We start from the raw sequence: 25,901 nt of genomic DNA, 5'->3' as shown, positions 1-25,901 counted from the left end.
TCTGCTGTAAGGTGTGTGTGCAGGTGCGAGTTATGAGGCGCCGGGCAGGGATGCCTTCCGGCCATTCCACAAGGCCGAGTTCAGCCAGAGCAGGCGTGCTGTCATTTATTTTAGTAACCGGGATAAATGAGGGCACAGTAGGACCCCAGCCAGTCCTGCTAGGTGCCTTCTTGTCTAGAAGAGGCCGCTTTAACGTTCTTTCCTTTTCATCCCCGAGTTAAGGCCGGGCAGGGGTAACCACTTGGGAAGCGGGTTTCATCACCCCTCTGAGCCCAGGTCGAGAATCACAGTTGAGCTCTGGCCAAGAATCTGACTCATTCAGGTGCAAACCGCACCGTCTTTTGCCCGATTTCCTACATTCTGCTGACAGCACCTCTCTCCTTCCTTTGGCCTGAAATCGCGGGGTGCTTGTGTGAGCTGAGATTAGCCGAGGCTGACCGGCCCCTCCGTGGCTTCCCGCTGGCCTCAGCGTTACTTCGTGTGTTCACCGCCGCTCTGAGCAGAGCGGGCCCTTGGGGAAAGGGGTGAGGGCCTGGGTTGCGGAGGCGCAGGAGCCTCGCGGGATTGGGGCGAGCCGTCCCGTGGCGGGAAGCGCAGGAGGCCGGACTCGGAAGGCTCTCCCAGACTCGGTCCCTCGCTCCAGCCCTTCCCCGCCGGTGCGCGGAGCCGGACCTCTGGCGGGCAGCGGGCACGCGCCGGCGCGGGCGGGCGGGGAGAGGAAGGGGCGCGGCCTCTCCGGGGCGGGGCGCCGGGCGGGCGCTGCGAGGGGACCGGCGGCCGCGGCGAGAGCGCGCCCAGCCCCGCCGCGATGCCCGCGCGCCCAGGACGCCTCCTCCCGCTGCTGGCCCGGCCGTCGGCCCTGACTGCGCTGCTGCTGCTGCTGCTGGGCCATGGCGGCGGCGGGCGCTGGGGCGCCCGGGCCCAGGAGGCGGCGGCGGACGGGCCCCCCGCGGCAGACGGCGGGGACGGGCAGGACCCGCACAGCAAGCACCTGTACACGGCCGACATGTTCACGCACGGGATCCAGAGCGCCGCGCACTTCGTCATGTTCTTCGCGCCCTGGTAACGCCGCGCAGGCCGGTGCCCTGCCCCGCACTTGGCGCTTCGGGGGGCGTGGGGCGCTTGGGCGCCGCGGGTGGGGGGTCCCGGGCCAGGGGCCACGTGGACGCCGACGGCTCCGGTCAGTGGCGTGCGCTCTGCGGGCGCGGGGCTCGGGGCTCGGGGCTCAGGGCTGCGGGGCGTGGGTACTGGGGGCGCGGGGACCCTGCGGGTTCGGGGCTCCGGCTGGGAGGTGGCGGGGGGCGGTGCGGGCGCTGCGGCTCGGGGCCGGGAGCCGGGGACTGCAGGGGACCGAAGGCTTGGGGCTCCGGGTCGGGGGGCGTGAGCGCAGCGGGCCGGGCGCTCGAGGCTGACGTGGCGCTCGGCGGCCGGGGCGGTGCGGGAGGAGGGGGCGGTCCCCGAGGGGACAGCCGGGAAAAGCCCGCCCTGCGCCGCGCTCCTGAATTCAACCCCCTCTTGCACCTCGGCGCCGAGGGAGGGGAAGGTGGGGTCGTCGCCCTTTCGGGCAGCCGGGACTCCAAATGTCACCCCGCGGTCCCTGCCCAGCGCCCCAAACTTCCTGTGCCGGCCGGACGCGCGGCCTGCCCGTGGGCCACGTGCACTCACGGAGCGGCCTTACTGCTGCCGCGGCCACCGGGGTCGTCTGGGACACTTAGACTGCGGGCGCGTCCCCTTCCAGACCCTTTAATTGAAAAATAGAACTCAGGAAGTGTGGTTTCCCACTTTGTGCGTGTTTTGTGGGATAGGAAGGAGCGGTCCAGGCAGAGGAGGGTTGCTGAGCTACCCCGGAAAGACCAAGGTAGTGCGAATTCTGGAACCCCCCCGCCCCCCTGCAGCTCAGGGTGGATGTGCTCTCTGAACGGAGCCCACTGGTCCTCAGCTCCAGGCTGCCCTGTCACCTCCCTGCTGCTCTCTCGGGTCCAGGTCACTTGTTATGTGTGAGATCGGAAAAGCCCCTCCGTTGAGCAGATGGTCCCTCTTGCTTTGGTTCTCTGGGCGAGGCTTTGCTGTGGGCCCCGCTGCTGACCTGAGAGACCCCTACCCTGGCACTCATCCCACGGAAGGGCTTCCTGTCATTCACACAAGCATGTGCACAGCTTCCCTGCCAGCGCCGGGATGCCCCGAGGAAGGGAAGTGATCACAGGCCAGGGCAGAAAGTCATAATTTTAGGACACAAGACCTTTGAGAGGTTGGAATAGCCTGCAGGTTCTTGTTATAGAACTTGGTATTCTTCCCCAGAGCTCAGCAGAGGCTCACTTGGGAAAGGGATGTAGGAAGGCATAGAGAAAAGGTACCCTAAGAAAAATGGCCAGTTCAGAAATTGTACCTTTCAAACTGGGAGAAACGTTTTTCTCTTAACCCTGTATTCAGGCTGTTACTACGCTGCAGTTCATCTGGAGTTAAATCAACTTTTTGGGCCAGTGTCGGTTTATTAACAATGTATATATGAAGTACATTGTGTTTCAGGTTCCTAAGAACCAACTGAGTCGAAATTTTAGAACTACCAATGGTGTAGAAATTACTTTGTAACATAAAACAATCAGGCAATATTAACAGTTTCTCTCTGTACCGGAGTATTCTCAGCAACTATTTCAATTAAATATACTACTTAATTGGAGTCCATTTCAGTGGAATACATCTGTCCATGGGTTTTCTTTTTTCTTTCTTCATTATTTATTTATTTTAGAGATGGGATCTTGCTCTGTTACCCAGCCTGAAACACAGTGGTATGCAGTCACAGCTCACTGTAGCCTCTAACTCCTGGGCTCAAGTGATTCTCCTGCTTCAGCCTCTCAAGTAGCTGTGACTACAGGCGCAGGTCACCATACCCAGCTTATTTTGTTGTTGTTGTTGCAGTTGGTAGAAACAGGGTCTCGCTATGTTGCCGAGGTTGGTCTCAAACTCCTGGCCTCCCAAAGTACTGAGATTACAGGCATGAGCCATCACATCCCATTCTTTACTTTTTTTTTTTTTTTTTTTAAGAAAAACTGACATGTAGTAAGTCCCTGCAGTGCCAAAGGAATTTTAAGTTTAGAATCTTCGCAATAAATACCAGCTAGTCCTGGGCTGAGAGAAAACTGGCACATCTGGGCACTTGATATTAAGTAAATTCCTTTTCCATTATATGTGGCTTCTAGACATTTAGGTGGATGCTTCCAGAAAAATTAACTTTATGTTGTTACTTTTTTTTTTTTTTTTTGGAGATGGAGTCTCGCTCTGTTGCCAGGCTGGAGTGCAGTAGCGCAATCTCGGTTCACTGCAACCTCCACCTCCTGGGTTTAAGCGATTCTCCTGCCTCAGCCTCCTGAGAAGCTGTGACTACAGGTGCGCGCCACCACACCCAGCTAATTTTTGTATTTTTAGTGGAGATGGCGTTTCACCATGTTGGCCAGGATGGTCTCGATCTCTTGACCTCGTGATCCTCCTGCCTCTGCCTCCCAAAGTGCTGGGATTACAGGCGTGAGCCACCGCACCTGGTGCATTTGTTGACTTCTTGGTAGTCTACTACAAATACTTAAATAGAGATATGTGGGTTTCTGTGATGGTGTTTAAGTTGGACTTTTAAGAGGGCCCTTTCGGAAGACTGCAGATACTGCAGTAGGGCTCAGGAATAGGCTGCCAGGAAAGAGGCTGAGTGGGCGGAGAGGTCAAATGGGAGGTCAGCAGGGGCAAGATCAAGTAGGACCAACAATACCTGGCACAACACCTTGGTAAGTGTAAGGCTGAGAGCAAGGTGGTGACTCTGGAGGGGTCGATGCAGGAGAGGGAAGGAGGTCCTGGAGTGGTAAGCTGAGCGTTTGGAGCTCAGATAGAACACTCAGTGGACTCCCCCTTAATACACACATACCTTTTTCCAGTTTCACCTGCCGTGGAATGGTGAAAGCCTACGTGTGATTAAGGGGCTGGGGCCCCTGTAACAAAAACATTGATCTGTGTATTTTTGCCCTGAACTTGGCAGCTGCAGGGTTGTCCTGCTGCTGTAGATTTTGTGCCAACATCAGGTCACAGCTTCTGTATGGCCAGTTTTGTGAGTCACCCCAAACCTGGTAACAGTGAGGTCAAGATTGGGACCAGGTAGCTTTGCTCTACTTCTTGGCCACAGGCTACCTTGTGAATGCAGCTGCCTGTCTCATAGCTGGGTGCTGTAGCCGCAGGTCCGACTAGATAACACCTGTGGCCCTATCACAGCCAGGAGCAAGGGCACGCCCAACTTGGTGATGGCCCAGAATGGTCAGTTTTGATTTAGTGCACCACAAACTTATTTATTGCCTATTCTCATTCTTAATCTAATCTTGTGTTTTCCCCCCAAAAAAAGGAAAAAAAAAAGCAGTAACAAAACAAAACCTTGTCAAGATTGCAGAGGAGTTCTAAAATTCCAGAATGAGCATATCTGATCAAAGTCCTCCAGGGTCAGAACTGCCCTTGACAGTCCCTTGGGAAGGTGTCTTGTTGGACACTGCCCCAGTCAGTCAGTAAGTCCTCACTGCCAGCGTTTCCTCCAGCATCAGAACTATCATGGCTTCTGTGGTTAAACACCAAATGGACTAGTTCTCAAGCCTGTGCCTTTAGACAGCAGGGTCACACATAATGTAGTCGGAGAGATGCTCATGCCATGAGAAGCATGTGGGAACCAAGGCTAGCTGAGGAACAGAAACCTCACATCTCCCAGCTTGCACACACTTCAGGGTTCTGTGGGAATTGCCTTTTTTTTTCTTGTTTCCTTCTCCACCCCCCGCCCCCCGCAACAAACTCACTTTGTTGGATCTACAGAAGTTAAATCTGCATGTATAGTTTCATTGTGCTTTTTTTTTTTTTTTTTGTATCTGAGTATCTCATGAAGCAGGGATTCTCTTAGCTGGCCAAGAAAGTGCTGTTTAGGGAAGACACGTTAACTTGAAGCAGACTTTTTCAGTGCTACCTTTAAATCGGTTTCTTTTTGAGACAGAGTCTTGCTGTTGCCCAGGTGGGAGTGCAATGGCATGGTCTCGGCTCACTGCAACCTCCGCCTCCCGGGTTCAGGCGATTCTCCTGCCTCCTGAGTCGCTGAGATTACAGGCGACCGCCACCATGCCCAGCTAATTTTTGTATTTTTAGTAGAGATGGGGTTTCGCCATGTTGGTCAGGCTGGTCTTGAACTCCTGACCTCGTGATCTGCTCGCTTCAGCTTCCCAAAGTGCTGGGATTACAGGTGTGAGCCACCACACCCGGCTTAAATCCTTTTTTTCTTAAGAGACAATATCTCACTCTGTCACCCAGGCTGGAATGCAGTGGTGTGATCATAACTCACTGCAGCCTCAAACTTTTGGCCTCAAGTGATCCTTCTGCCTCAGCCTCCCAAGTAGCTAGGACTACAGGTGTGTGCCACCACACTAGGCTAATTTTTAAAAATTTTTTTAGATGGGGGTCTCATTTTGTTGCCCAGGCCAGCCTTGAACTCCTGGGCTCAAGCAGCTCTCCTGCCTTGGCCTCCCAAAATGCTGGGATTACAGGCATGAGCCACTGCATCTGACTTAAATGCTTATTTTTGAGGTAATCTGTCAGAAAATAAAAGATTTAACAGAGATTATTAAATTATTTTGAGGAAGAAGTCACAATTCTAAGCGTCAGGTGTTCTTATAAGCAAGTGTTTTTTTAAAAAAAAAAAGCATTTTAAAAAGCGATACAGCAAAGTGGTTATATTGTAGGCATCAGTGTGTTCCTACCATATTAAATAACAAACCCATGTGTCATAATGCTATGGGATTGTAGTTGAAACCTGGGATAAAGTTTCTAGGGTTGTCTCATTCAAAATTCGAGTATGGCACTGTAGACATACTGTCCTGAGAACGCAGGAAGAGCTGTGGTCAGCTGCATGACTCAAGATCTAGTGCTGGGAAAGATGCTGATATCCTCATGAAATGTGAAGCGTGGCAAGAAGCCCCATTAAGATTCTGTTTTAAATGATAGGTGATTTTAAAATATTTATACATAACTGAATTCATACAATGAATACTATGAATAGACATTTGCTTACTTCAACCCTAGAAGTTTAGGGGGCCACAAACTTTTTTTGTTTTCCTTCTCATTGGAGAAAATTGCAGTTGATTAAATTTTGAGATTGCCTTGTGTTTGTAGCTTTGGTTATATAGTGGAGGAGACTTGACGAATAAAAGTAGCAGATACAGCAGGAAGTGCTAAGCTACTGTCCAGGGGAGGAGTAGAGAGGCTTTCTAGAAGGGCAGGAGAAGAGAATGGGTGCTGAACAGCCCGGGGAGTCAGGGCCGACTTGTTGGAGGAAGTGACACCCAAACTAAACCTGAAGGGCAAATAGATTTAGCTAGGTGGAGTTTAGGGAGGATGCGTAAGAGAGAATGTGTCCCAGGGCCAAGCCAAGCTATAGTCCTTTGGGAACACTGCAGATGCTGCAGTCGGGCTCAGGGGTAGGCCACAAGGGAAGGAGGGTAGTCTCTGGGATAGAAGTCAAGCGGGAGGTCAGCAGGGCCAAAACAAGTAGGACCCAGAACAACACTTTGCTAAGTTTAATACTGGAACAAGGCCAAGATTTCATGCTGAGAACAGGGCAGCGACTCTGGAGGGATGGGAGCAGGGGAGAGAGGTCCTGGAGTACTGGTCCAGGAGCTGCCATCTGCAATGGTGTAAAGAAAGGACTGAGAGCCCCATTGCCCCCTGGACAGAGCTGAAGTTGTGGGCCGGCTGCCCTGTGACCTGATACTCAGTGTGCTTGTACTCTTGCCTTGTTCCAGGTGTGGCCACTGCCAGCGGCTGCAGCCGACTTGGAATGACCTGGGAGACAAATACAACAGCATGGAAGACGCCAAAGTCTTTGTGGCTAAAGTGGACTGCACGGCCCACTCCGACGTGTGCTCCGCCCAGGGGGTGCGAGGATACCCCACGTAAGTTGGAAGGAAGGGAGCACACTTCCCAGGTGGCTCCTGGCTACAAAGAAAGTCGTAGCTAAACTTTTGGTAAAGGAGTGAAGAGATACTAAATGTAAGCAGGCAGTCCCTGTCATTAGGGAGAAATTGCATTTAATGCTGTGTCTGTTTTAGATGGCTTTTATACTTGGATGACCTGTAATTCATCAGTGTTGGGTTTTCCTGTTTGTACGAAATGTGTTCGCAAGACAAAAATGGCGGTCCCGCCATGCTAGATGTTCACCGGTACATTTTACACAGTGTGCATAGACTGTCATCAGTCTTGGCTTGCTTTTTCTGGTGACTCTTATTCGCAAACACCCTTCCTATAGTTCCTTCCCGTGTGACTCCCACAGGGTTGTTTCTGTTGGAAAGAAGTATAGAGTCTGACACATGATGATACTTACTTCCTTGACAGTTAAGAATTTTTTTTGGTTATAAGAAACAGAAATTGAAATGTTCTGAATTCTAGAAATAGAATTGTTCTCTTATTAAACAGAAAGAAAGGACTATTTAAAAGGCTGTGGAGGAACCTCTGAGACCCAGCTCCAGGGGCCTGGGGTCTGTTTCTGCTGTGCCTCCCTTGAGATGACGGCTTTCCAGGCCTGTATCTCTGTTTGCACAGAAGGGCCCACCACTGACTGGCCCTGCTTGGCTGAAATGTTCGTTCCAGGAATAGTCACTGTGGCCAGGGAAACAAGAGCTTATAGCAAGACACATGCCCATTCACACCATGTGCCAAGTGTTGGAGGGAAAAGCAGTTCTTCAAAAAAGAGAAGAAGCTGTTTCTGAAGGAGGTGGAGGGATTGCCACGGTCACTTCCTTGTTGTTTGTTTCAATTGCGGAATGAAGTCAATTCTATACAATTTATTGCTTAATTGAGTAATACAGGGGGCCATCAGTAAAGCATAAAATTGGAGCTTATATTCAAACCTGGGAGGCAGAAAAGTGGAGGGAGCTCTAGGCTTGAATCTGGAAGTCGTAGTCAAATCCCAGCTCTACCATTTATTCAGCACCCAGCTCTGGCGTCATCATTTAACCTGTAAGGAAGGTGATCCCCCAAACACTGTTACAGGACTTACATGGAATGTGTGCAGACACCAATCTGAGCACACCCAATGCATGTTAGGGTTTTCCCTACCATTTGGAAATGTGGGCATTTCCACAGAGGACTCTGGAATTCTTGGTCTTTGGTGACTGCTTGCTAATGTAAGTGCCATAATTTGGGTTTACTTTAAATCAGATCAATGGAGATAAAATTGCCTACTGTCTGTATCTACGTAAAAGTATTATGTATTCTGTGCTTTATAGTATTGCATTGAAAGTATGGATCAAGACTATCCTAAAGAAGCAGGTAGTGAGCAGAGATGAGGGTGAGGAGGTGAATGCTTACCTGTTGAGAGCCTGTTGCTTTCAAAGTTCAGGGGCAGCAGGGGTGAGCTGGCTGTGGTGTCTTTCCGCTTAACCTGCTGCCCATCTGTGGCCTGAGACTATGTGCACCACACACCATGCCATAGGGAAGGTGACACAGGACCTGTAATGGAGCTGAAAGTGGTATGTGTTACGGGGCTTCAGAGAAGGAAGTGATGGCTTCCACCTCAGCCTGGCCATAAGCACTATCAGCTGCAGTGTCAGCTGCTCCATAGTTGGTATTCACCAAAAACCATCACAAATTTTAAAAGTCACAAATTTAAAAAGGCCCATGTTGGATCATGTGTTTAGATTTTTAATGAGAAGATCTGGTCTCCCCAGGTAAACCATGGGCTGGTTTTGTGTTATTAAAAACAACAAAAATGAACGTACACCACACTGAACACAGTTTGGGAGGGAGCCTCTGTGACCATCACTGCCCTGCAGAAGCTCCGAGAACAGATTATTTTCCCCCCCGAGAATGCAGGAGGTGGAGTGTGCTGTATGAAATGTGGTCGCATTGGGGCATCTGTAGATTGACTTGAGTGAGCTTTTACTCCTCCAAGACAGTACCCATCCCATAGAGTGGTTGTGAAGCCTGAAGCAGATGATGACTGTACCTGCCTGAGGCCAGGCATGTGTCAGGACGTGAGCTTTCACATGATTCTTTCCTGGCAAGTGTAACTGGAGTAAAGGATTGGAGGGGCAGGGAGTTTGGGCTCCCATGCCCCCTAGAGATGGCTGGCTGTGCTCAGGAAAATGTTGTGAGGTCTTTCTGTTGGGCCAGTCATGAATCATTACAGCAGGGCAGGACTGATGGGGGAAACTACCTGTGTTAGTTTCCTAGGCTGCTGTAACAAAGTTCCACAAACCAGGTGGCCAGAAACAATAGAAACAATAGAAATGTAGTCCTGGAGGCCAGAAGTCCTAAATCAAGGGAGCCAGCAGGGCCATGCTCCTTCTGAAACCTGCAGGGGAATCCTCCCTTGCCTCGTCCTGGCTCCTGTCGGTTTCCTGGTCATCTTTGGCGTTCCTTGGCTTGTAGATGCATCACTGCCATCCTCTGTCCTCACGTGCACTTCTCCCTGTGTGTGTGTGTCTCTCTGTGTCCAATCTAACCCTTCTTACAAGGACACCAGTCATGCTAGATTCGGGCCCATCCTAGTGAACCTCATTCTAACTTGAATATCTCTGTAAAGACCTTACTCTAAATAAGGTCACCTTCTGAGATTGATGGTTATGACTTACACAGATCTGTTTTGCAGGACACAGTTCAACTCATACACTGTCTACAGTAGAACTTTCATCATGCTGTTTGCCAAGGCAATACATACATGGGGATTTTCTCCCTGCAGTCTCCTGGAAAGAGGAGACTCAAATGCCCTTGTGGAGGCTTGGTAATAGCAGAAATCTGGGGCAGTACTTTGTTTGAGCTTGTACCCTGTGGCCCAGTCTCCATCACCTCCCTCACCCCTATCGACAGTGAGAATTGAAGTTAGATGCCCCAAACTGATTGGAAGGTCTGGACCAGAAGTGTCCACTCTGTCCTTGGGCTCTGGGAACTTACTGAGGAAGAATCTCAGACTCCTTGGGCAGGTTGGAACGATTATCAGTCCAACAACAAGAAGATATATTTTTTAAATTATTTGTTTTGCAAATGAATAGCAAATTACAAAAAAAATCATAGGCTAGGTCTTACTGTATTTTACTTTTAGCAAAGACACAAATGTGACAGTCCCTGGTCCTTTCTGACGTCTTGAGGATCCACCCATTTCCCTTCCCAAAGAGCATTAGTGGGAGGCAGAGCCGTGCGGGAAGCAGTTTCTGTTTCCAGGTGCGGAACACACCTTGTGGGAGCCTGGGGAGGTGCCAGGCTAGGTGAGGGCAGTCATCTTTGATATCGCAGATGTTGCAGTTGCTTATGTTGAACTTCGTGAAGTAGCCAGTGTACTGCCAAATCTAGTTAAGTTTTGGCTGTTTTTTGTGGTTATGAGAGTCTGAGCTGCTGAGGAAGCTGGGTGTATATTCTGCATTGGAGACACATTAGGGAACTTACCTATGCCCCATCATACCATCTTAGGTTCTGGGGAAGGCCAGTATGCCGATTTTAATTTCAAAGCCTAATCTAGCCATGTGACTTCATTTTAAGGAGAATTAGCCATTTTTTTTTGGAATGAATGTTTGTGTTCCCCAGCATTCATAGATGAAATCCTAATCCCCCAAAGCTGGCAATAGGAGGTGGCCTTTGAGAGGGAGTAGGTCATTAGGGTGGAGTCCTCATGAATGGGGTTACATACCTTATGAAGGAGACCCCAGAGAGTTCTGTTTCCCCTTTTGCCATGCGAGGACACAGCAAGAAGACACCATCTGTGAACCAGAAAGCCCTCACCAGACACTGACTCTGCTGGCACCTTGATCTCAGACTTCCCAGTCTCTAGAACTAGGCGAAATAGATTCTGTTGTTTCTAAGACACCCAGTCTGTGGTCTTCTGTTATAGCCGTTGAACTAAGACACTATTCAAACCTTCATGTCAGATTTTTACGTACATTGCCGTCTTACAATTCTGATACTGTATACTGGGCATTTACTCACAAAATCCACATACGTGCTATAGAAGTGGCAGGGGTGTTTAGATGAGCAGGCTTGCCAACAAATGGTACTCTGTATTTCTTTTTTCTTCTATTAGTAGTCATATTTTTCCCTATCCTTGACACCTTCTATGAATTTTTATCTAGAGTATTAGAGCATGTTTTCCCATGACTGCTGGAGGGATCCAGGAACTGAGAGTGTTAATTTCATCCTCTGGTGATGTCTTTTGCTTACGGTTAAAGGACCTACTCCCGTATCCTCTCTGCAGATTCCTTCTCTATGGGAAGGTGAATGGACGGCATCAGTCAATGTCAAGGACGTTCTTATAGCTGGAAACTTGAATTCTCACAATAACTAGATATTCAGGCCTCGTAAGAGTTGAATACCTGCCAGGTGGCCAAGAAGAATACCTCAATTGCAAAACAACAGTGTACCTACTCCAGTCCTAGATTGAACACAGACACAACAACAACTGCTGAAGCCGGGAAAGCATAACAGTAGCTCGCAGGGAAGGCCCGAGGCTGCTGCAGAGGAGCACTGAATACCTGTAGCTTTTCAGGCCTCAGTCACAGCAGTGGGCTGGAAGTTTTCACCTCATTTTACTTTTCCTTGAATAAAATCAGAAACTTCTAAAAGTTTAGGATTAACCGAATGTATTATCTCCTGGAACGTTATTTTTGTTTCCTTTTATCAGAGAGGAGCAGATATGGGCCTGGCTGCAGCCCCTTGACAGCTCATTTTCTGATTGTTGCACTAAATGAGTTTGCTCTCTGATAAGACAACTTTCTTTTTGCTCTGTCTAATCCTTTGTTATTCTTTCAGCTTAAAGCTTTTCAAGCCAGGCCAAGAAGCTGTGAAGTACCAGGGTCCTCGGGACTTCCAGACACTGGAAAACTGGATGCTGCAGACACTGAACGAGGAGCCAGTGGTGAGTGCCTGCCTCCTTCCCTCCCTCCTTCCCATCCTCCCTGCCTACATCTTTGGGGTAATATGTAACGGGGCAGAGGCCAGTTGAGGTTAATGATTAAGGCTGCCATTTTAAAGCAACTCTACTTTTTTTGGAGCTTATTGATATTATAGGTAAAGATGAACTTTTACAGAAACTTTCTGGTGTGGAAATACCTAAATGTGCACAAAAGTCAAGAGAAGGCTAAACCCTGAGTTTCAGCAGTTACCACCATTTTGGTGTTTGTCTTCCCCGCCACCCTGCGCCTTGTTTGGCTGTAGTCTTCAGGGAGTTCACTTGTATGTTCTCACAGATAAGCACTTACTCCTTGTTAACACTGCCACCCTGCCACTGTCACAGGTAATACAGTTCACAACTGTACCCCAGCATCAGAGACTGACTCTGGACCACCTGGGGTCAGGGCTGGGCCCAGCCTAGAATCTCCTATCCAAGCCAGCACTGGAGCCTCCTCCCATCCCCCCGACCTTTGCCCTCCACCACCTGCAGCCCTCTGGCTCGGGCCTAGCCCGCCAGCTGTACCCGTAGGGTGGATCCTTCCTTTTCTTCTCAGTGCTCAGTCCCCAAGTCTCTAATGGGCTTTGCTTATAACATCATTTTGTACCATTAATACTCTGTGTTTTAATGCACTTCCCATACTAAGGCTAATATCAGATTGTAGACTCTTAGAATATTATGTACTAAAAAGGATTTATAATCCTCCCCCTCCCCAGTTGATGTTGGAAGTCTTCACTTTGTTGTAAATCATCATGATCATAAACCACTGGTTAGGTGTTCCTTTGTGGGTGGTGCCTTCTGATTAATGCCGAGCGCTCAGGCCCCTGGAGGCCGGGTAGACCTGGTGGGTCCTGCTGCTGTGTTCGAGAGGGACTGGAAAAAAACCCGTGTCCCTACACTGTAGGATCCTGATCCAGGAAGAGCATCTGAAGTTTGTAATTTCAATTTCAGCAAATACCTAAGACTACCTTCTTGTATCAGCTAGGCACCCACTGATTTGAAGGTGGTCTGTGGTGGTCCTTTTGGAGCTTTGCCGCTTACTGGTGCCATTTTCCAGTGTGTCTGTGCGGCTCTTCCGCTCTGCCCCATCTTCTCTGATGACCTAATCAGAAACTTCACGCTGATTCGGTGCTTCCATCCCTCACCTGTAAAGACTCTTTCAACTTGACTGGGTGTGGTGGCTCACGCCTGTAATCCTAGCACTTTGGGAGGCTGAGGTGGGTGGATCACCCAAGGTCAAGAGTTCAAGACAAGCCTGGCCAACATGGTGAAACCTCGTCTCTGCTAAAAATACAAAAATTAGCCAGGTGTGGTGGTAGGCACCTGTAATCCCAGCTACTTGGGAGGCTGAGGCAGGAGAATCACTCGAACCCAGGAGGCGGAGGTTGCAGTGAGGCGAGATTGCGCCACTGCACTCCAGCCTGTGCAACAGAGCAAAAACTGTCATGAAAAAAAAAAAAAGACTCTCTGAACTGTATGGTGGAGACTGTTAGTATGTGATGTATGTCACTGAACCAGAGGCTTACCTAACTTTAGCTGAAAGAAAGAACCACAGACCTCTCAGGAAATTTGCATCTTTGAAAGCTGAATGAGCAGGTGTGAGTTTCATATAGATTTAAATTGGACATGGTTTCCTTTATGAAAATATTCTCTTTGTGGGGACACGTATATTGGATGGTAGGAAACCAATTTTAAGGAGGAGTTAATAGCCTCAAATAAATTTCACCAAAAAAGCCAGTCTTCTATGATGGCTTTATTCAAGAAACCAGCAGCCAGTATCAGGACAGCAGAAAGACCTCATCTCATGGCTCATTTCCCTTAGTGGAGGTGGCGGCCTCACCTGCAGGTTGGGAAGGGCTGAGAGGCCGACTCCAAGCTCTGCAAGGGACTTCCTGTCTCCTCAGTGTGGGAGCAGGATGGCCGCGTGGAATCCCCCCATGCCACCCCAGAACCACAGTCACCAACTTGCCATATTTTAGTGTCTCCAGCAATAGGAGGCCCCAGATAATTGCCAGAAACAATGGCAATGTGCCTTATTGTGGAAAAGTTTTGAGTATACACACTTTATACTGCAAACCAGAATTCTCTTAGCTTTTTAAGTGAAAACTTTAAAAAAAGTTCTTTATCTGTATACCTAAGTAACTTAGTACATACATTTTTTAATATTAAATTTAGATTTTTTTTAAGTGTTGTGGCAATATTCAAGAAACTCAAAAGACAATTTGTCACTTTGTACATTCCACTGCAATTTTTATATTTCCATTTTTGCTTCTGTATTTTTTCTTGAACAGTTATACAAACATGTTTCATCTCATTAATGATTTTATATATTTCTGTGGTCTTTATATTGATCATGTCTTATATTATTTTATCACGTGGATTTGCCATAATTCAACTCTAATTCTGTCAGTGGATATTTAGGTTATTTATACTTTTTCCATCATCAGTAATGATGTAGGGAACAAGTTTATCTTTGTAAAGGACATCCCCCCTCCTTATTTTGAGTGATATTTTTAGAATATAGTATTCCCAGACATAAAATTGTAAGGCCAAGAATAAAAAAACAAGATCATTTTTATGGCTCTTGATGAACATTGCCAGGTTTCTTAAGCACCGTATCAGCTTATGCTGCCACTGTGGGGTGAGACGTGACCTGTTTCTGGGATGCACTGTGGTGTTCCCGTGCCGGGGGACTGCTCTGGAGTCTGCCAGGAACCCAGGAAGCAACTAGAGGCCCCGCACGTGCCATAAATGAACACTTCATACTGAAAGGCCCTTGAACATCTCATGGAGAGTGGCACACGGTATTTTATTTCACCTTATGTGAACTCACTGACTGTTCACTTAGCCATTCTTCCCTCGGGCATTCTTTTGTGTGGGTATTTAGCACTTTGAAAGTCTTGACGCGCTGGCAGCAGAAGGGAAACTTTATGGTTCTTTATGATTCCAGCCCTGCACAGCTTTGAACTGTCAGCACTTTTAAAGCCTTTAACAACTTAGCTTGGATATTCTTTTTAATAGGAATATGAACCCCCAGATAAAAGCTGAGTAATATACACTTAATGTGTCTGTAGCAGAACACTGATTCCATTATCTTTCCCTCATTTCTGGTTACTTTGGTTGGAAGCCACAGCTGTACCTGGTGTGAAAAGTTGAGAAATGTAGGATTGTGACTAGACAGCTGCACACATTGCTGTCTGCTTGGGTCCTGGCAGAAGCATCTTTTGAAAAGCCCCTTTCCCCCTCTTTCTGTACGAGACTCAGTCACATGAATTACATCCTTTCTTGAAGGTGCAGCTCATGTTCATGCCATGGTTTTCTCTCTGTTGCCTTTCATTCACCTGCATTTTCCTTCTCATCACCTGCTTTTCTCTCTGATCAGTCTTCCACAGTTGTGTCTTCCTCACAGTTTTCCCTGTCATTTGTGTGAAGTAAGGATAACCAGGCCCTCCTGGTCCCTGAGTTTCTCATTCTCAGCTTTGTCCATTTTGCTACCCTAGTGTCTGTTTGTGTGTTTTTTGAGGCAGAGTCTCACTCTGTTGCCCAGGCAGGAGTGCAGTGGCATGTTCTCAGCTCACTGCAGCCTCCACCCCCTGGGATCAAGTGATCCTCCCACCTCAGCCTCCCAAGTAGCTGGGACCACAGGCACACGTCACCATGCTCAGGAAAATAAAAAAATTTTTTTTGTAGCGATGGGGTCTCACTCTGTTGCCTAGGCTGGTCTTGAACTGCTGGGCTCAAGCAGTCCTCTTGCCTCAGCCTCCCAAAACGCTAGGGTTACAGGCACGAGCCACTGTGCTGGGCACTCTGGTGTCTGCAAGTGCTGACCCCTTCAGAATACGTCCATCGGGCGTTGTATTTTGTATTCTTTGTGAAGTGTCCAAGTACATTTCAAAGAAGAGGACAGGGTATAGGGTGGGACTGTCCTTTACATTGTCTGCTTTGTTTGGTTGGGTTTTGGGGTAGGGACAGCTATCACTTGGCTGCCCTGGAGCCTCAGACCTAGAGCTTTCACCGAGGGTGAGGCTGATGAGGGGCTTTTTGCTGAAGCTTCCAGAGGGCTTGTCGAGATCAGTTCCTGACCTGGCCTCACTCAGCACAGCAGCATCATACAAAGGTTCCAGGTTGTTGGGTGAGGGAGGCATCTGCAGGCGGTTCCCCACAGACACAGTCACCTCCTGGATGGTTTCCCTGTGTCTCCACTGACACACCCATGACTGTTTTATTTCCTCCTGTTAGACACCAGAGCCAGAAGTGGAACCGCCCAGCGCCCCTGAGCTCAAGCAGGGGCTGTATGAGCTCTCAGCAAGCAACTTTGAGCTGCACGTCGCACAAGGTAATGGGGAAGTTCTGATGCCAGCTTCAGAGAATCACTATTATTCCTTGGCGCGCTGGGCTTTTCCTTCCTGCCACTCAAGGGCTCTTAGATGACAGCATCAGTGGCACTGACAAAGGGTCACTCTAGAGGAACTGTTGGGACCATTATTCAGTGCACCTCCTCTTAAACGTGAGTTCTCCTTTTGTCTGTGCCCTGATAGAAACGCCGAGTCTAATGCTAAGCACACATGACCTGCACACTAGCTGGACAGTGCATCCTTGGCTAAGAGTGTTTATTGACAGACTCACCTCACTTGATTGCTCTTTACTTTATTGCACTTTGGAGATACTGCATTTTTTATGGATTGAGGATTTTGGCAGCCCAGCATCTGGCAGGTCTAGCGGTTTTTCCAGCAGCTTGTGCTTACATTGTATCCCTCTGTCAGCATCTTTTTAGCAATAAAATATTTTTTAATTAAGGTACACTGTTTTTAAAGAAATAATGCTGTTGCACATTTCATAGACTATGGTGTAAACATAACTTTGATATTCACTAGGGAACCAAAAAATTTGTGTGACTTGTTTTATTGTGATATTATCTTTATTGCAATGGTCTGGAACCAAACCCACAGTATCTCGGAAGTATGCCTGTGTATTAATGGTAATCATATGCTTAATAACCTCAGGCAGAGACAAAAGCTTCTCCCTGTCTAAACGGAATTTAGATTGGGCACAGTGGCTCATGCCTGTAATCCCGGCACTTGGGGAGAAAAGGTGAGATGACTGCTTGAGCCCAGGAGTTCGAGATCAGCCTAAGCAAGACCTTGTCTCTACAGAAGATTTAAAAAAAAAAAAAAAAAAAAAAAAAAAAAAAAAAGCTGGGTATGGTAGCACGTGCCTGTAGTCCCAGGCACTCCTGAAGCTGAGGTGGGAAGATCACTTGAGCCTGGAAGGTCAAGGCTGCAGTGAGCTGTGATCATGCCACTGTACTCCAGCCTGGGCGACAGAGACCCTGTCTCAGAAAACAAACAAAACCCAGAATTTAATGACACTGTTGTAACATGAAGCAAATTACTTACTCTTTACACTTAAAAGATCTTTGTATACCACATCCCATTTTTTGAAAATGGTCTCCTAATATCAGAATGATCCCCATAAAATTTCCAGTGTGAATATGTAAGTCTCCCTTTATTCACACATAGATGTGTTTCAGAAAACTTGGCCCAACACCCAATGACTTGAAAGCAATTTTGGCTTCCTGGCTAGCTCCCATTACCAAATGCTGCCATGGAGAGAAATCTTAGAAGACTGGGTTGGAAACGTGAGAAAGGGCTCGGATTGCCTCTGGCCTTGTGACTTGTGCCTGCTGGGAGTCAGAGCCCCTCCCCCACCACACTTACTGTCCACAGTAACTTATCGTGAGGCCTTCAGCCTTTTCCCATTTTTGCTAAAAGTTATTTCATCCATACCAGTGCCCTAACGGCGGAACTTCAGCATGCTTTCCGCTATGGGAATGCATTTGCAGCTGGGATTGTCTTGGGCTCTGAGCAGGATGTGTTTCCCAAATCACCTGTTACGGACTGACTCCAGCAGGCCTAGCCAGCACCTCCCTAAGTGGGTCACTGCCACAGAGCTGTGTCGTGTAGGTACCATGGTGGCTTCCTGCCCTTGCTGGCTTCCTGTCAGTACTCTGATTAGGTTCCCAGAGAGCCTGTCTCCACCTTACAGTGCAGGATCTACCGTGCACTTGCACATGGTTTCAGCCTTGCACATTTTTTAATGGAAGTTGTTAACTTTTAAAGGAAGTTTTTCACCATTCTCTTCAAGTGCATTGTTGCTGTGCTGATGAGGCAGTAGCTGTGCGCCTTAGTGTGGCAGAGTCCTGCTCAGAGGCCAGGCCACATGCCACTGGTTAGTTCTCTCCCCGGCCACAGCCTGATTTCAGTTTGGTATCAGCCCAGTGTCAGGGTAGAACAGCTAAACACCTTCTGTGTCCAAATAATGATGCTGTGAGGGTTGGTTTGTTTTTTTTTTTCCCCCGCTAGCCAAGGGGGTGATGTTTCATTTTTTAAACTTTTTTTATGATAAAATATAATACAGATCAAGAAAACAAATGTGGGACTTAATGAATTTTTATAGAGTGGTCACACTGTATCTACTGTCCAGTTCAAGAAATAAAACTGCCAGCCTCCCGTGTCCCATCCAGGGCACAGCCCGCCCTCCCTTCTTCTCCAAGAAGGCACTTTCTTGACATTTGTGGAAACCACTTGTATTAGTCCGTTTTCACTGCAGATGAATACACACCCGAGACTGGGCAATTTACAAAGGAAAGAGGTTTAATGCAGAACTCACAGTTCCACGTGGCTGGGGAAGCCTCACAATCATGGCAGAAGGCAAGGAGGAGCAAGTCACATCTTACATGGATATCAGCAGGCAAAAAGAGCTTGTGTAGGGAAACTCCCGTTTTTAAAACCATCAGATCTTGTGAGACTTATTCACTATCACGAGACCAGCATGGGAAGGACCTGTCCCCGTGACTGAGTTACCTCCTACCTGGTCCCTCCCACAACATGTGGGAATTCAAGATGAGATTTGGGTGGGGACACAGCCAAGCTGTGTCACGACTCCTTTTATGGTTTCATCACTGAAGTGCGCATTCCTGAGCACTATAGTTTTATATGTGTGTGTGTTTATATATCTTTTAAGGCTCTTTTAACCTGCATGTTCTCCAGACATCTCTATCTTTCCTGCTGAAGACATAGGTGGTTTGACCTGTAGAGCTCCCCGTGGTCCAGACTTTACTAATTGTGTCCCCGTAGTGTGGTCTACATGTTTCCCTGATTTCTCTGTTTCCTGAAAATTGGTAGTTGGGTCTGGGAACAGAATCAGTTTCAGTGTGATGTTTTTTGGGGGCACAGGAAGACCTCATAGCTGGTGGGGGCACAGAATGTCCAGTTGTCTCTCTTTGGGATGTGGGCGACCATGACAGGCAGGGCCTGGGTCCATTCATTCCTTAGGGCTGCCAAGTGCCGAGACTTATTCAAGCATCCCTTCATTTTTTAACCAAGAGAAACTCACCCTCATTTATCACCTGGTTATTCAGCGGTACAGTGCGTATAGGAGAGGTGGGAGAAATGCCTGATTCTTTCCCTTTATTACAGTTTTCCAAATAATGAGTTGATTGCTGATTGTCCATCAAAGATGGCAAATTTGGTTTTGAGTATTGTTATGAACTCATGAACAGAAACACATTTGATGGAGTCCCTTTGTACCAATTAAAGTGCTTATGCCGAACTGAGATTTGCTAAGCAGGACAAAGATCTGATTCTTCAATTAACTCTCTAGTGAGGTCTGACATAAATTATAGTTCCTCTTTCCCCCGTCTCTGCCTTGGCTCTCCACTCCAGGCGACCACTTTATCAAGTTCTTCGCTCCGTGGTGTGGTCACTGCAAAGCTCTGGCTCCAACCTGGGAGCAGCTGGCTCTGGGCCTTGAACATTCCAAAACTGTCAAGATTGGCAAGGTGAGTGAAAGCCCTTATTAAACTGGAAATGGACTGCTTTGGGCTGGATTAATTAGCAGAGTGGCCCATTATTCATTCTGTGTGCAAAGTTGCAAACTTGATTTATTAATTCCATTTAGTGTGCCACTTGATAATTCATTTCACCTTCACAGATGGCAGCCTGATTTTGAGTTTTGCTGGCTTTTCCACAGCTTACAGATAAATTATGGCCTCGGCTGCTTTGTTTATTTTGAAGAGATGGCCAAATCTGAATTGGCAGCCCCAGAGCCCGTTCTGCAAAGATACGGGGTAGAGCCTTGTAGAGTGTTCACTGGACGAACTTGGAGACCGTCCACGTTCGACCTCACCCAAGAGCTCTCTCTAAAAGGACCCTGGCTCTGTGCTCACCCAGGCACGCAGAAGACCCTCCCTCGGTTTGCACTGTGCCTGGGATTCTTTCCAGCGTTTCCTGCTTTATACAGAGAAGCCAAGAGTGATGTCTGACAACTTCTCTGTAACTGGATTTTCTGGAAATATCCAGTATAGCTCCAGGGACATCACTTTTATTCTTGTCCACTTTCCAGCACCCACCAGACACCATGCATAGATTTCCTTTCTTAAAAATCTCATTTTTCTACCTTGCCATGGGGCTGATTTGTATACAAAAGTAATGCTGCATGTCTAGGACTGAAGGATGGTTAACAGGATGATCTACTTGGGATGGTGAGATGATCGAAAGCGTAAACTTGGGGGTTGGGTAGACCTGGCTGGCTGACCTTGGGCAAAACCTCTCCATGCCTCGATCTCCTCCTTTGCAAAACTGAGCTAAGATCTACTGTGTGGTGCCTGGGCAGATGAAAGTACACTGCTTAGTGTGATGCTCAGCATGGGGCAGATGCTTCGTAAATTGTAATCACTTTTGTTGTCAGTTAAATGGATTTTTCACTGTTGCCTCTTAAATGCTTACGATAATATATACTAATTATACATGTTATGATTATCAGTTTGTATTTACTGAACATTTCGGGGAAGTAATTATAAAATCATCTTGTCTACTGTCTTACCCCATTCGTTGTATCCTTAATTATTGTATGAAATTTGATGGGAGATTCTTTTAGGTTTATATCCATAGAGGATCCTAGCAGACCCAGGCATGAGCAGACACAAGCCTAGGTGACCATGCCGAAGCCCTTCATCCCTGGCACATGTGGCTGGGTTACACTGGACCCTTAAAAATGCTTGTCCTCTCCCGACCTTGGGCTGAGGCCTCCTGTACTTCAGTTCCGCACCTTAGCTGCTCTCTGACGGGTCTTAGGTGTTGAAATAGTATTTTAACCCCCGTTTGCTGACATAGTGAAAAACAACTTAGTCCTGCCTATTTTAGTGCTGGTAGAAAATAAGAAAGCAATGACTTAGAACAAGATGTTTCATGAAAATGTTGGGCAAACAGAAGCTTTATGAGATTTGAATGAAAGAAAAAGCTTGAAGAGCTGTGCTTGTTGGTAAATTAAGTTTATGGAATTAAGGACAGATTATAATCTTGACATCTTTGCAGTCTTACCTTTTTTATGTACCAACTACTCCTGTTTAAAATTCACTTCTTGCTCCCTCTTGATTTGAAAACCCTCTAAGCTTGAGCATGAGAGTAAATTCTAAGCTGGCATGTGAACTGGTCTGGGTCCCAGTCACCGACAGCCAGGCTAACTCCCTCCCACCACCACCAAACGTCAAGCCAGGGCCCTGACTCCAGCTACCAGGTGCTGACTTGACTTGCTCAAGTTAAAATGTTGCTTCCTAAAAACTGGCATGTTTAACTGAGCTATTAATACAATAAATCTTACCTCTAAAGTATTTCCTTTACTCCCTTTAGCTCCGGTATGTTTTAGCATAGCTTTTAGGAACATTCTCTTCAAAAACTGCACCTTGGTGGCAGAGTTGCTACAGAATCTGGATTTTGAAAAGAATATTTGTAACATACAAAGTGTCCAGTAGTCCCCATTGGCAAGAAGGTTCATGAAGAAACTGACTGGGAAGTTGATCTGCCTTTATTCTCAGGTTGATTGTACACAGCACTATGAACTCTGCTCCGGAAACCAGGTTCGTGGCTATCCCACTCTTCTCTGGTTCCGAGATGGGAAAAAGGTACGTCTGCACTTCTTAGTACTGAGAATTCTTCATCTCTTAACCCCATCAGGCTGAGCTGCTGAGTGGTTTAATGGGTACAGTGAATTGCCAATCTTGATTGTTAGGGCACTGGTTTGGAGAAATGTGTGTAATGGAACAAATGTCTTTCTCTTAATTGATAAGATTTGGGTTGTGGAGATAAATTCATGTGTTATACTACCTTGAAACATTTCAGTGGCCCAAGTTATCACTAGAATAACCCAGATCTTACAGTCATACGGTAACTGTGCTCTGGTCATGAACACAAACCTTCAGGCCTTTGAACAGAGCTAAGGCTTGCACTTGGTCCGGTTCTGCCTCCCTCCCTCCTTCCCCGGCTGATGGTCAGCGGCTCAGAGTTCCCCATCAGCACAACGGCTCGCTGGCAGGCCTCTGCCCCAGACTTCTATGATGTGTAACCCCGTGGAGGGAAGAGGGGCCTGTACAGTTCTCTCACCAAAGCCGAGGCATTCAGTTATCCTCTCTACATTCCCGTCTAAATATGAACATGCAGACTTTGCATCACAGCTAAAACATCTGGGAGATGTGACCTGGGCAAGCAGGGGTTGGAGGAAGGCTTAAGTGATTCAGAACACCCAAGTGGACTTGCTCAGCAGCATGCCCGTGTCTCGGACAGGTGGATCAGTACAAGGGAAAGCGGGATTTGGAGTCACTGAGGGAGTACGTGGAGTCGCAGCTGCAGCGCACAGAGACTGGAGCGACGGAGACCGTCACGCCCTCAGAGGCCCCGGTGCTGGCAGCTGAGCCCGAGGCTGACAAGGTGGGTGCCTGCTGGAGTCGGGATCCCCCTAAGTGGCCCATGGCCCCCGGCCCCCCACCTACCCACCCTCAGAGGGCCTTCTCAAATGCTTTGGAGAAAATGACAGTTTGGGGACAGAGTCATTTTGATGGTTGGCTACAGCTGCGTTTTCAACACATATTTTTCATCGATTTTTGCATGCTTTCAGGGGTGAATGTAAACGAAAGCTTTCCTTTTAAGAACACGAAATGGATGTGAGACAAATCCCAAGACAATGTTTGGTGTCAAAAATCTCTAGAGAATCCTTCCTTTCCGCTTCATTCATTTTAAAGAATGACTGTGCTCAGCATGTTTTTTCTATGAAATCTTGGCTGCTGGCCCTGGGGCCCTGATTCTATTCCTGACCTTGCTCTGGGCATTTCCCTTTACCCATTGTAAAGGCCCCTAGGAGACCTGTAGCCAAGAGGGCATCTGCAGCGATCAGGCCAGTGACTGTAGATGTAACCTGCCTAGGCAGTCCTGACGCACTGAGGGGGCTTCCTTCCTTCACTCACATAGCAGGAGGTTTCAGATTCGTTTATTCTGCTTTATCAAGCCCGTGCTATGTCACAGGCACTGTTCTAGGCCACTAGGAAAGAAAAATAAGACCGGTTTCCTGCCTCTGAAGCATACGGGTCTCTGAGGCAAATGGTGAGAGGACACACAAGCCAATGGCAGGGGGCTGGGGCAGAAATGTGTGCAGGGCTTGGCTGCTAGAGAGAAGTGGGGGCAAATGGGCAAGAAGTGTCCCTAAGGAGCTGATTGATAGGATCTGTGCTGGACAGATAGGCTGGGCAGGGCTGCCACTGAGGGAACACAGTGGGAGACAGGTCAGGGTGTGGTGTAGGATCCCTGAGAGTGAGAGAGGGAGGAGCTGGAGTTGAGGCTGTGGGCAGCTGGCCAAGGATTACGAACTATATCCCATATTCACAAGGAGCCCACGGAGGCTTTGTGCAGATTGGAGTGGTAGGAAAATGACTGGCAGGCACATGTGCCAGAGGTGGGAACCTGCTCTATGAGGCCATTAAAGATGAGGAGCCTTATGCTGCAGCTGTAACTGTGTGATGGCGAGGAAGGGAAGGCCAGCATAAGGAGTCCAGCCTGCTGTGCAGCGGGGAGGAGAGGGAGGGAGGGTCCAAGGCGAGTCTGATTCCTGCCTATCTGGTGGAGGACGGTACCCAGCACAGGGGCGGGGCCAGAGCTCGAGGAAAGGGATGATGAGCTTGGTTTTCAAGGTGTTGATCTTCAAGGTTTTCGGCTGTGTAGGTGGCAGTTCCAGCCATGAGCCTGGGGCTACAGCAGGAGGTCTGCACTGGACGAGAGTGCCCGTGTCATCCTCTTCAGGTAGAAGTCACGCCTGAAGGCCAGGAGTTTGGATTTGGAAAAACCAGTGGAACCACCAACCTCTCCTCCCTGGGTGGGGCCGTGCAGGGCCACCTCACCCCTACAGCCCCGTTCCTAGTTGGACTCTTGTAGGTCGGGGATGGCCTGAGTGTTGTTTAAAAGTTGATGTTTTGGTTGAAGAAGTAAACAGCTGATTTTGTAGTTGTTAGGACCACATATGTTAGAGGAGTATGTGTGTCATGGTGGTTACAAAGGTCATCCTAAATTGAGTATAATTATATACCATGGATGTTTTCATCACAGCACTGTTTCTATTTATAATACAGTTTTCCACCATGAAGTGGGTCTTTTCAGTGCGTGCGGCGTCATGTTTCTTGGACATAAAGATGGTAGTGTTCCACAATGGCCCCCTTGGCCTCCGTCACTGACATATGTTACTCGATGCCAGACTCAAATGGAGCAGCCCTGGTACACTTAGCCACGTGATAAATCATCCCATTCCTGCTCTCAGGATAGAATCGCAGATCCATTTTTGGAGAAACACATAGACGTCATTCTGTAAAGAACTGTCAAGGGAGAATGGCTTTAAAGCAGACTACCATGTAGCACCTTTCGCTTAAATTCTCCAGCTAGAGCTCCCATCAACGTTTTTCACATTGACTTAGAACAGGCTGCTTTCCATTTTTATGTTCAATGTAAAACACATATCATTGCCTTTGCTATTGTATCTAGGTTCTTCCTGTTGCATAGAGAGGATGTCACAAAGGGTGCTGGGAGAACAGGGTGGCCAGTGAGAAAAGCAGCTGAGGATGAGACTTAAGTGGGTATCCTGGAGACTCCAAGCCTAGAGGTGCAGACGCGGGCGCCGGACACCCAGGGCTGCCTAGTCCGCACCACAGAGCCCTGGAGAGTTTTCAACCTGCCTCATCCCCAAAAAAGACAGTCAGTCCCCCTCCCACCCCCTGTAAGCGTCCAGCCACCTCCTCACCACATCTCCCAGGCTTGGGACCCAGGGACTTGTATTGAACTCTCTGCCCTTCAGAGGCTGCCAGCCTGCCTTTGTGTGTAGCCTGTGAAATGCAGCTTGTGTAGGTATTTCTGTGAGACTTTGGAGCCTGCATAACTGCATTTTTAAAAAATGACTGATTTGTATATCTGCAATCCGAAAGCATGGCCCTGCTCAACTTTAAGGGATGTACTTGAACCGTGGCTTTTCTCTCCCTTGAAGGGCACTGTGTTGGCACTCACTGAAAATAACTTCGATGACACCATTGCAGAAGGAATAACCTTCATCAAGTTTTATGCTCCATGGTAAGTGGCTGTATAATTAGAAACTACTTTGCCCACGTGTACTAAGTCACATCATGTTTTTCAGCTCATCTGCCAGCCCTCCAGACTCAATGTTGGGCACATGTTACATTTATATGTAGGACATGTCGTAGGAAACAAGGAACTGTTATCATTTTGCTCCTATATTCAAATATGTTAGACTTCAGTGGCCTTAATTATATATGGAGAATGAGGCTAAAATTACATCAACTTTGGAGAAAACATAAAAATGGAGGCAAATTATGATGGCCATATTCAGTTTTGTGGTATCTGCACTTTTCTAAATAGATGGCTTTTTTTTTTTTTTTGGCTAAACAATGAGTGTCATGATGTAGCTTTGCTCCTCAGTTCTTTTAAGTACTCGGATTTCTTTTGTAGAGAAATCCAGTAGAGTCTGTTAGAGCCTTTCAGTATGCTACGCAGTTTCCTGAACCTGCATGCCACATGGTCTTGGAGACCAGAGCAGAAATGGATTGCAGGTAGTGTGAGATCCAGACAACCTTGGTTCTAAG

General features: G+C 47.8%; 1 protein-coding gene across 2 annotated transcripts in view; it reads left to right on the top strand.

The window, feature by feature from the left end:
- Positions 1–778: 778 nt before the first annotated feature.
- Positions 779–25,901, top strand: part of TXNDC5 (thioredoxin domain containing 5) — a 28,972-nt gene continuing 3,849 nt past the window's right edge. For both annotated transcript variants that reach the window (XR_004245748.2, XM_032141147.2), the window contains exons 1-8: positions 779–1,062; positions 6,804–6,953; positions 11,797–11,902; positions 16,175–16,271; positions 19,660–19,775; positions 21,810–21,896; positions 22,555–22,698; positions 25,289–25,371. Coding sequence is in view for 1 of the 2 variants with exons in the window: in XM_032141147.2 (XP_031997038.1) it covers positions 809–1,062; positions 6,804–6,953; positions 11,797–11,902; positions 16,175–16,271; positions 19,660–19,775; positions 21,810–21,896; positions 22,555–22,698; positions 25,289–25,371 (1,037 nt within the window). In the remaining variant the exon portion in view is untranslated. The remainder of the gene's footprint in view (positions 1,063–6,803; positions 6,954–11,796; positions 11,903–16,174; positions 16,272–19,659; positions 19,776–21,809; positions 21,897–22,554; positions 22,699–25,288; positions 25,372–25,901) is intronic.

This window comes from Hylobates moloch, unplaced genomic scaffold (assembly GCF_009828535.3).
Source record: "Hylobates moloch isolate HMO894 unplaced genomic scaffold, HMol_V3 SCAFFOLD_20, whole genome shotgun sequence".
Taxonomy (NCBI): Eukaryota; Metazoa; Chordata; class Mammalia; order Primates; family Hylobatidae; genus Hylobates; species Hylobates moloch.
This window is presented reverse-complemented; position numbering and strand designations above follow the sequence as displayed.